A 12,020-nucleotide genomic window follows, 5' to 3' on the forward strand; every position below is an offset into this window, starting at 1 on the left:
TGGGACACTCTGTATTGGCTGGTGTCTTTGTTTCCTCTTGAGCAGAGCAGAGCAACCTGCTGGTTGTGTTGTTGGTTCAGTACAGCACATCATAGCAGCACATGCAGCAGCAGTCCGCTTCTACTGTCCCTGTAGGCTGCTCTGAGAGAATAATGAAATAAATGTGTGTGAGTGAGTAATATGAGCATTTGCATTAGTTTAATACGTAGGCTGGGTGGGTGGATTTTATCCCAATGGATTGTATAGATTGTGGGTGGAATGTGTCTCTGGTGCAGAATCGCTGCTGACCCGAAAAAGCAGGATAAAAAAAAATTGAATTCACTCTTCCCTGTCTGTGTGCGTGCATGCATGCATGTGAACTTGCGTGTGTGCGCGTGTTTGCGTGGGGGTTTCAACCCTGTGTCAACTTTGACTTGAGCCGCAGGTACTATTCAGTCAGCTGTCAGTGAACAGAGGGGGAGGGAGGAAGAGTGGGGGGTGAAGTAGGTAGAGACAGTCTAATTTAATCTAAAGTGGATTCTCAAAATTGAACGAGATGGAAGTCAGCCCAAACTCTTGGAGCTGGGTTCACTTATGTAACTATTCTGCCCTCTCGACTCATCATTAATAAGAGAGAGGAGAAAGTTACAGAGGAGAGGAGAATGGGGAGGGGGAGAGTGTGGGGGGATGGATGGTCGGGGTGGAGGAGTCGAAGGGGGGGAATTATCAAGGGGGGGGGGGCGAGGAAGAATGGAGAACTAGGGAGTGGGGTAGAGGGAAAGGAGAAAAAGTGAGGGGGCGAAGGAGAGACGCAGAGAGGGTGAGCCAAGGTACAAAGGTGAGCATGAGAACAAGAGAGAAAAAAAGTGATTGAGACTCCCGACCCTAAAAGACAAACTCGCTCTCTCTGAGACGCTACCAGCCTGCGTTCTCCTCTCCTCCTCCAATAGCATCGTAACGTGCTGCTTCTCTGTCCGGTTAAATAATGCATCTTTCTGCTCGACTGGGCCTGTAGGAAATGGAAGGCACCACAACAGCGATACAGCCTGAATAATGCAGCAGTCATCTGAAAGGGTTATCGGGTCCTCTCATGCAGAAAAAGCTGCCCCAACACGCGCCACTGCACCGCAACACTAGGCTGCTGCTTTGTTGCTAACATTTGAAACGGGACACCAGAACAAAAAGGTTAAGTGTCCCGGTTGGCACTGCGACAAGGGAGCCTAAAGGCGTCTGCATGTTTCCCAGCCGAAACAGTTCGTAAGAGTTGGTGCATATATTATGACGACAGTCTTTGTTGTCATTCAACGAGAGACGACTCGTTTTCAAACACATTTTTTCATTGAGAAATACTGCACCAAACATCTTGATGTTTGTTTGACAAATGATTGACAGATTTCTTGAGTTATCTTAGATTAATTCTGACTATTTTGAGGAAGAATATACTGGCTACGGCGTCTCAAAATGGACAAACAGTACTATTGGCTTTTCTTTCTTTTTTTCCTTTCTTTTAAGCAAAGGTCTTTTAAGGGAGTATGCGAGCACACTTGTTTCGGCTAGCCGAGTTCGGCTAGGCGCCAGCCTAACTGAAGCAGACTGATGCCTTAATTATGTGTGTGTGAAAGGGAGAGGAGTGTGTGGGGGATGATTCAACCTTTTTCGCCAACTCTTATCTCATTATCCCTTTTACACTGTAGGGGGTTGGATAGGCAAATACTCCCCTTATTATAGCTGATACTAAGGTAGTATTTATTAATTTGTAATAGAAAACTAGGACCTAAAGCCTAAAAGTAAGTATTACACTTGTACAACTGTTTGCACATGGGTGCTTCCGTGCATCGCCCCACGTGTGTGCTGAAATGTGCCGTGGCTTTACGTGGTTGTATGCGTCTGTACCCTCTGCACTGCAGACATGTCTCTCTTCATATGCATGCGATGCATCAAATATGCAATATTTTATAGGTCAACCTTCGCCTCTGCACTTTCTTTGTCCCATGTCTAGCCATTACCCCAGTAGGACTCAGTTCTCTCTCTCTCTCTCTCTCTCTCTCTCTCTCTCTCTCTCTCTCTCTCTCTCTCTCTCTCTCTCTCTCTCTCTCTCTCTCTCTCTCTCTCTCTCTCTCTCTCTCTCTCTCTCTCTCTCTTCCCCCCTTCTTGGTTATATAAGCACATCCAGTGCCTCAGAGCGCCTAGCCAGAGGCATCCCTCCCCTCTGGGGCTCCCTGTCCTCCCTCTGAAGCCAGGCCATTACTACACTAGACCGGATACATCTCTGTCTGGATCTCTCTCCTACTGACTGAGCCTCCAGGTGACTCTGTGGAAAAGTACACCTATTGGCCATTTTAAACTCTGTTTAGCTTAGCTAGGGACCATACTGGACTCCTCATAGCATCTGACTGCACTATGGATTATTTAGGCTGTCTATTTCCACCTCTGCATTCTACCCAAGGTGCCACCTTAGTGCCCACCCTCCCACATTAGTCCTGGTTACCCTGGCACAGGGGCACAGCTCTGGTTTATAATGAACCACGGTTGGAGTCCATCCATAGATGCCTGGCAGGCTGCCTCTGCGTTTCCTGGAGGTTCTCACAGAAATTAAACCTGGCACCCCTCTCCTCCTTGCTTCCCTGACTGCATCACCTCCAGACACTCAATTACTCCCCTTTAAGAATTCCCCTCCCAAATGGAAAAAAAAGCGTCTTTCAAAAAGGGAAAAGAGACTATTTCTGCTTAGGCATTTGCTGCATTTTCCCCCAGTCCGCAGGTGACACTATAAGAGCAGGGCGGTATTCATAACACTTCTCAGAGCTGGCGTACCGATTCAGGATCAGCTTCTCACCTTTCAGATCATAATGAATATGATTATATGGACAGGGGGAGGGCTGATCCTAGATCAGCTCTCCTACTCGGAGACACTTTGTGAATACGGATCCAGGGCTGCATTCACATCTGGCAGGTAAGGTGACGCTGTGATACTCTCTCTATTCTCTCTCTGACGGGATGTTGGGGTCCTCTCCTCTCCTAGCCACAGACAGTGCCTCTGAACAGGTGGTCATTCACATTCAAGGCTGCTGCCAGCCACCCAACTACCTGTCATATACCGTCATGTGGAAAACAGTCCGGAGAGAAAGGGGTGAGAGAGAGTGAAACAGAGCGAGGGATTGGGAGTTGGAATGAATGAAGAAAATAAAAAGAGATGGGACTAACCTAGCAGCAACCCGGCGGAACCCAAGTGTGTTGCCAGGACAAAGGCTCCTGGCCACGTAGCGCTTGCGCTCATTTTAGAGTTAACACACTGAGGTGTGTGTGAGGGAGGAGCATCATAGAGAAAAGGCAGTGCTCCTTAGACCCCATTATTGGAGCTGAATGTTTCATGATGCTGTAAAAGGCAGAGACAGCGTCTGTTCTGGAACCTGTACTGTATGAACACTCCGGAGGGGACCGACTGTGGCCCGTAGGTGTGTGGGCAGGTTTTTGCTGGATCAAAAAGGGGTTTAGGTGGTGGGTGTGGCAGGGAGGCGTGGCAACGGGCAGTGTAGAGACATTGTTTGCCATTTTTAAAGCTAATTTCCTGCAATTATATGTATTTTACCATGGCTAATGCTGTGTTCTTTTGCTCAAACATAATAACAAAATCAGTACCGCTAAAATAATTTACACTGTTTGGACTTGGCAGACGCCCAAGGATTTCAATGGCTAAGAATCCTGTGTGTGCTGGAAGTAGAGGCCTAGCGTTGTTGTTCACTAGTTTACTCCAATTAGGGGAGGGGTGGTAGGGTTAGAAAGTAATAAAGGAAAATATTTTTTATGTATGTATGTATACACAGTTGAAGTCGGAAGTTTACATACACTTAGGTTGGAGTCATTAAAACCAGTTTTTTAACCACTCCACAAATGTCTTGTTAACAAACTATAGTTTTGGCAAGTCTGTTAGGACATCTACTTTGTGCATGACACAAGTAATTTTTCCAACAATTGTTTACAGACAGATTATTTCACTTATAATTCACTGTATCACAATTCCAGTGGGTCAGAAATTTACATACACTGAGTTGACAGTGCCTTTTAAACAGCTTGGAACATTCCAGAAAATGATATCGTGGCTTTAGAAGCTTCTGATAGGCTAATTGACATAATTTGAGTCAATTGGAGGTGTACCTGTGGATGTAATTCAAGGTCTACGTTCAAACTCTTGAAACTTGCTTGACATCATAGGAAAAACAAAAGAAATCAGCCAAGACCTCATTAAAAAAATTATAGACCTCCACAAGTCTGGTTCATCCTTGGGAGCAATTTCCAAACGCCTGAAGGTACCACGTTCATCTGTACAAACAATAGTACGCAACTATAAATACCATGGGACCACGCAGCCGTCATACCGCTCAGGAAGGAGACGCGTTCTGTCTCCTAGAGATTAACGTACTTTGGTGTGAAAAGTGCAAATCAATCCCAGAACAACAGCAAAGGACCTTGTGAAGATGCTGGAGGAAACCGGTACAAAAGTATCTATATCCACAGTAAAACGAGTCCTATATCGACATAACCTGAAAGGCCGCTCAGCAAGGAAGAAGCCATTGCTCCAAAACCGCCATAAAAAAGCCAGACTACGGTTTGCAACTGCACATGGGGACAATGATCATACTTTTTGGAGAAATGTCCTCTGGTCTGATGAAACAAAAATGTGGGTCTTCCATTCCTGTGGCGGTCCTCATGAGAGCCAGTCTCATCATAGTGCTTGATGGTTTTTGCGACTGCACTTGAAGACATTTTCAAAGTTCTTGAAATGTTCCGTATTGACTGACCTTCATGTCTTAAATTAATGATAAACTGTCATTTCTCTTTGCTTATTTGAGCTGTTCTTGCCATAATATGGACTTGGTATTTTACCAAATAGGGCTATCATCTGTATTCTGTTTTTGTCTGCGCTTATGTAGCCATTCATGTGCAACCACATTTTTGAAGTCACAGTATGTGTGTTTGTATATCTCCCTCTCCCCTCTCTCCCTTCATCTCCCTCTTAGTGTTGTCCTATTAAAGGGATAATATGTGGACAATAGCTCTCCCCCTGGGTCAGTGGCCTGCCTATTCCAGTTTCCTCTCTCTCTGAGCCCCAGGCCTGCTGGTGTGAATGCAGCCTGATAAGTTGCTTGGGGGTTGCTAGGAGGACACTGGAACAACATGTGGATAATCCTCTCTATTGAACTTTATGGGGCTCATTTAATAATTCTCCCTTTCACTGTGACTCGGGAGGGGAATTATTTGTGTGTGTGTGTGGACGTGTTTAACTATTCTTGTGGGGACCAGAAGTCCCCACAAGAATAGTAAACAAACAACATTTGACCAACTGGGGAAATTTAGTTAGTCCCCACAAGGTCAAATGCTATTTCTAGGGGGTTTAGGGTTACGGTTAGTGTTAGGGTTAGGGTTAGAATTACGTTAAGGGTTAGGAGCTAGAGTTAGTTTTAGGGTTAGGTTTATGGTTAAGGTTAGGTTTTTGGGTTAGGGTAAGTGTACGGGTTAGGGTTAGGTTTAGGTTTAGGGTTAGGGGTTAGGGAAAATTTGATTTTGAATGGGACTGAATTGTGTGTCCACACAAGGTTCGCTTTATGTGTGTGTGTGTATGTGTGTAAGGAGACTAGCACTGGCACCAGCTTACTGTCTGCTTGGTTGCTCACTCCTTTCAGATAAAACACGCTGTCGTACACTTCAGTCTGTGGCTCTCCAAGTATAGAAATGTAGTTGAAAGGCGAGCAACAGACGCACACTATCGCTAAGTAAACGGCAACACAAAGAAACAAGTTCACCCTTTTACGCACGCTCATACTGCCATGCTTACAGTACTGCCCCCGCATGCTATAGGAACCATTGTGGGAGAAAATGTGCCTTCAGTGTATTCATTGAACAGTGGCCTATTAGTATAATCCCTCCATACAACTGTCTGTCTTCCCTCGCTCTATCCCTTTGTTTTCACCAGTTAGCAACGTAGGCATATGAATTCAGTGTCAGCAAGGCCGAATAACTCAATTTAACCGCAAACGATAGAACGAGGCACAAGTGTCTTTCAGGATGAAGAGAGAGAGAGGCACTTACTAGTTAGATGGAACAAGGACTCTCTCCAGTTCATTTGTGTGTTTAGCACTAAATGCCCTTCTATTGAATGCCAGAGTGCCTGGCTCGTCGAGACACTGCTGCTGCTGGAGGAAAGAACAATTCCCCTTCACCACTGTTTTCAAAAGAGGGTTTCATACTATGTCATAAATCAAATGATGTTGTACAGGTGGCCTGACGTTGTGTAATGCATTCTCCTATCATAACTGTCTGCGTTGACTGGTTCACTTTCATCATATCCTATATGAAGGACACTAGCCAGCCTCAATGGAACTGAATCCAAACAACAACATTAAGGTTAATGGCTTAACTCTAATATCCACATTGTCCTAAACTAAATGATAAGCAATTATTTATCAAATGACCTCTTGGAAATCTGTTTAGCTGTTGATATTGGTCACGGCCATTACATTAGTAATTAGCCACGAAGAGAAGCGTGTGTAGTTCTCGCGCGCGTGCTCTCAAAGGACCATTAGCATGTCTAACTAGGGTGTGATAATTTCTATTAGTCATTGTGATCAGAGCACTGACTTTCTGTACGCACTGCTGACTGACTGGGGCTTTCAGATGCCTTTGATCTCTTTATTTTTTCTCTCTATCTCGTTCTCTCTGGCAACTGTCATTCTGATCCCTTTACTCTTTCTCTCTCTCTTTCTCCCCCTCTCTCGCTCCCCCTTATCTCGCTCTCTCTCTCTCTCCCCTTCTCTTGCTCCCCTCGCTCTCTCTCTCTCCCCTTCTCTCGCTCTCTCTCTCTCCCCTTCTCTCGCTCTCTCTCTCCCCCTCTCTCGCTCCCCCTTATCTCTCTCTCTCTCTCACTCCCCTTCTCTCGCTCCCCTCGCTCTCTCTCTCTCCCCTTCTCTCGCTCTCTCTCTCTCCCTCTCTCTCCCCTTCTCTCGCTCTCTCTCTCTCCCCCTCTCTCGCTCCCCCTTATCTCTCGCTCTCTCTCTCTCCCCCTCTCTCGCTCCCCCTTATCTCTCTCTCTCACTCCCCTTCTCTCGCTCCTCTCTCTCTCTCTCTCTCTCTCTCTCTCTCTCTCTCTCTCCCTCTCTCGCTCCTCTCTCTCTCTCTCTCTCTCTCTCTCTCTCTCTCTCTCTCTCTCTCTCTCTCTCTCTCTCTCTCTCTCTCTCTCTCTCTCTCTCTCTCTCTCTCTCTCTCTCTCTCTCTCTCTCTCTCTCTCTCTCTCTCTCTCTCTCTCTCTCTCTCTCTCTCTCTCTCTCTCTCATACTGCTCTAAAAGGCTGTGTGTTATAAGTGATACATAGAGCCAATACCATTTTGAAAAAGAGATCTCTCCAAGGATGCGTGGTACAGGAAAACTTTATAAGCGCTGTCCATGGTGCTGACATGGCACATTACGCAAGCACCCCCATCAAAGGTTGCTAAATATCAATGGGTTTTAACCAAGGTTGCTATGTGTCATCCATTATTAATATTGTAGATGCACTGTCCAAGGTTCTGAAGAATCAGACAGAATCTGAAGTTGCAGTAGTCAGACTGCCTAAATGTTAGATGGCTACTGTAGAAGAGCTGTCCAAGGTCCTGAAAATCAGTTCTGCTGTATGTAGGTTGTCATGGCTGAGAATGTGCTGTCCAAGGTGCTGAAGCTGCAGCAGTTGCTCTAGGGTGATGAACCACCGCTCTTGCTGTTTGATGTCCATGATGCTGAAAGTAGTCAAAACTCTGAATATCCTTTGTGTCCTTACTGCCCTGGCTTATTTTCTAGTAGCTGCTGCGTTTAAAGTTACAGGATAAAAACATGTTGTCCTACAAGCTTAATTCCTGAACAGATGGTATCAATGCACTTACAAAAATATGTTTTTATCACTTGGAAATATTATGCCGCAATGGCACTTTTGGGATTAGCCAAATCCCGAAATATGATGTGGGGTCTTATTACTTTAAGTGCAGATATTCAAGTATGTAGTCACTTCATTTTCCTCTAATGGCTAGTATGTGGATTTATGTTCTGAAGTGATGTCCAAGTGTAAATCTCAACTACAGTGGCTATTGCCCTCTTTATTTAATGGAGAAGTCTGGATTATTCTAACCGCCCTATGATATCCACTGGTTAGGACTGGCCGCTATGACTAAAATATGATATCACAGTAATTACCAAATTTTTGACGGTATTTTATGTTTTTGAATAATTTCCACACTATCACGTAGGTTTGCACGATATGGGCAAAACAATCTAGGACTTATTTTTAACCAAATGTTGCAACTGCGATTTGACTTGCGATTTTAGATCAAAACATTTGGAATCATGGCAAAAAAGATTGATTATTCTAATTATTAGAAGATAAGAGTGGGCACTTTGAATACAGTGTTTGAATGAAAATGCCAGGGAGGAGTTATTGTGACAAGGTAGGAAACAAAGTGTTGGTCAGTGTTCCTAGGGGACCCTATAATCTTTGGCTATATTAAATGTTTTCTCTTAGCTACTTCATGTAGCTAACATATTCATGCGTCACCTATTCCTCTTTGCTTTAGAATATATTATTGCACAAACATAATTGATTTAGGCCTACACCATCACTGGTATCAGGCTGTATAGCTACGTTTGTTCTGACTCATTTTATGTATTAGCTAGCCAGCTAACTAGCAATTAGCATTAGCGGCTAACACGACTTAGCCACAACTTTTTCTTTTTTATTTCACCTTTATTTAACCAGGTAAGCCAGTTGAGAACAAGTTCTCATTTACAACTGCGACCTGGCCAAGATAAAGCAAAGCAGTGCGATTAAAAACAACAACACAGAGTTACATATGGGGTAAACAAAACATAAAGTCAAAAATACAACAGAAAATATATATACAGTGTGTGCGAATGTAGTAAGTTATGGAGGTAAGGCAATAAATAGGCCATAGTGCAAAATAGTTACAATTTCATATTAACACTGGAATGATAGATGTGCAAATAGAGATACTTGCTAAGAAAAGACAAACTAGCTGTTTGCAGATGTAAGAAACTCAAACTAAATGTGTAATTATAGAACGCTTGTGGATTTATATTAAGAAGCAAAGTGGAAACAGCATCGTAGTCATCAACATTGTTGCATGTGCTGCATTGACCATGTAGACTGAAAGGAAGTGTCTCGTGGTCGAGCAACAACAAATGTGCTCCTTGAGTGACGGGGTGGGGCTAGGTCTGTGTGGAAAGTGACATGGAGAGAGAGAGTGGATGACTTAAGTAGCGGAGTAAACTATAAAAATGGACGTAACACACGCCGTATCACATTTACCAAACTAAACATTCAAATACTGTTATAGAAGGTAAAGTAAAAACCCAAACCTGTTCGTGCAGCAATACCGGTATATAGTATAATACGGTATACCGCCCAGCAATACCACTGGTGATGTAATGCATGTAATCAAGACTACGAGACTAGTAACTAAGCTGAACTACTTTATTGAGGAAAAATTTAGAAAATAAATGTTTTATTGTCACATACACTGGATAGGTACAATGAAATGTATTGTTTTACAGGGTCAGCCATAGTAGTACGACACCCCTGGAACAAATTAAGGTTAAGTGCCTTGCTCAAGGGCACATCGACAGATTTTCACCTTGTCAGCTTACAATGACTGTGATATGGTCCTCTGTAGCTCAGCTGGTAGAGCACGGTGCTTGTAACGCCAAGGTAGTGGGTTCGATCCCCGGGACCACCCATACACAAAAAAAAAAACATGTATGCACGCATGACTGTAAGTCGCTTTGGATAAAAGCGTCTGCTAAATGGCTTATTATTATTATTATTATTATTATTATTATTATTATATGGGATTGTCTCACCTAGCTATCTTAATAGGAATGCATCTGTAAGTCGCTCTGGATAAGAGTGTCTACTTACTGACTGAAATGTCTAATGTAACGAAACTATGAGATGATGAGTGGGTGTTTGATGCAGACTGACAAGATGTAACAACAACATTTGAGTACTATTTTTCAACTGACCTAATGCTATTCTCCCCCTTTCTTTTCCACTCTTTCTTTCAGTGGTCCTGCTGAACTCTAAAGAAACTCAGGCAGAGCTCGGTTGGACGTCGTACCCCTCCAATGGAGTGAGTGTGCCAGCCTGTTGTATACTTTCAATATACGTTTGTGTGTATTTCTGTGAGTTTGTGCGTGTTTGAATGTACAGTATGTGTCCATGCATATCTGAAAAGGTGTGTGTCTGTTTGTCGGTGTACATCTACACTACAGCTGGGACGATAAACCGGAAATTATCGACACTGACCATACCGATCACTTATTGCAGGCATTTAGCTGATATCGTTCATTACGATAAGGAGCCTGTACTAGAGAAATGTGAAGTTTAACATGAAATAACTTTGCTAATATTGGTGATTGTTAATGGGACAATTGATGGCTACAACCATCAAACTAGTAATTTATCGCTATCGCATCAATTTATGGCGATATAGATTCTTGTCCATACCGCCTAGCTCTGATCTACACTCCCTTTGTGCCATGGAGTAGTCCAGCTTGCTTCTAACTCTGAGACAGGTCCCCTCAGTAGGCATAGTTCCAGGGAGCATTCTGCCCAAATGGACTGTGAGTGGACAGCTGTCCCACCTCTCTGCCCCTCTCCCCTCCCCCTCCCCAGCCACCCATCCTACCGCTCGCTCTCCCTCCCTGAACAAAACAGAGGAGAGCTCATCACCACACACTAATCGATGGCCTAATCCTGGACAGGATGTCACTCCACCCACCGTCAGACACACAGCTACATAAATTGTCCTCTCCGCTATCGATTTGGCTTGTAAAAACCACACGCTAACTTATGAGTGAGTGGATGATAATTAATAGCCAGTGGCGGGACGTTTTTAAGAACTGAAGAATCACTAAAGATGAAGTGGTTTTTGAAGTCACTTTCTATCATTTATCTTCCACTCATAAGTTTTGTCACTGAACTATAAGACTGGATGATTTATCATGCTCTTTTATGAGCATGATAAATATTTTATGAATCGATGCGGCTTCAAGTTTTGAAGTGGAGATGAATGGACTTGTCCAGTTCATACTTCAGCCAGACTGCAGAGGATACATGTTGAAGTCATTGCAGTGCAGCAGTCTTTCATACTTGTCTGTCACCAAACCACAAGACATAGGCTTAAATAAACTACCCCAATCCAATGTTGCTGCTATAAACAAAAGTCAACTTGTGGAAGCTAGATTTAGTCAATGGATGGATACAGTTCCACTGACACACACACACATACATACATACATGTTGAGTCTGTGTCACCACATAGACTTAGCAGCACCCAGGACCATACCATTACCAAATTGTCAATTATAACCAATGAACTGGTTCTTCAATGTAAAAAGCAATCTCCATATCCATCCTTACATTGGTAAATTGGAATAAGTCAGACTTAATCATAATATTTCATTACCGAATTGAACACTTCATATGTTTCCTACAACTCACCGTGATGTACAGGCTATGTATTTGTATGTGCACAATGAAACAATGAATGTGCCCAAAATGGCGGGAGGCAGAGGGCACATGCGTGGTGTGAGGAGCCTAGCGCTTCCGCACAGGCCCAGGTTCACAAAGCATCTCACCTCTTATTCATTATGATTCAAAAGGCAAAACTGATCCTAGATCAGCACTCCTACTATGGGAAGCTTAATTAATACATTCCCTAGCCCCTAGTTAGGATGAATGGGTATAACCAGGAGTTTTTCGTGACCATGTGACCTAACCAGGAAAATCTCCTGGCCCTTGTGATGTCAATTAAACAATACACAATCACATTTTCAATAATAGATTTCAACATGTTCAGTTGTTTGGCTAGCTAATGCAGTCCCACTAGGGCGTTTAGCAGAGATGCAGCTTTGCTCATTCAGCACGCATGGTGAGTCAGTTTTACCTGCAGTCCAAAATGATGATGGCCATGTGGGCACGTCTCCTGCAATCTGTTCTTTAT

General features: G+C 43.7%; 1 protein-coding gene across 1 annotated transcript in view; it reads left to right on the top strand.

Moving 5' to 3' along the window:
• LOC121586380 (ephrin type-A receptor 7) overlaps positions 1 to 12,020 on the top strand; it is a 167,956-nt gene that overhangs the window by 28,557 nt on the left and 127,379 nt on the right. Inside the window, exon 2 of the mRNA XM_041903006.2 lies at positions 10,081 to 10,145. Coding sequence (XP_041758940.1) covers positions 10,081 to 10,145 — 65 coding nt within the window. The remainder of the gene's footprint in view (positions 1 to 10,080; positions 10,146 to 12,020) is intronic.

This window comes from Coregonus clupeaformis, chromosome 17, assembly GCF_020615455.1.
Source record: "Coregonus clupeaformis isolate EN_2021a chromosome 17, ASM2061545v1, whole genome shotgun sequence".
Classification (NCBI taxonomy): domain Eukaryota; kingdom Metazoa; phylum Chordata; class Actinopteri; order Salmoniformes; family Salmonidae; genus Coregonus; species Coregonus clupeaformis.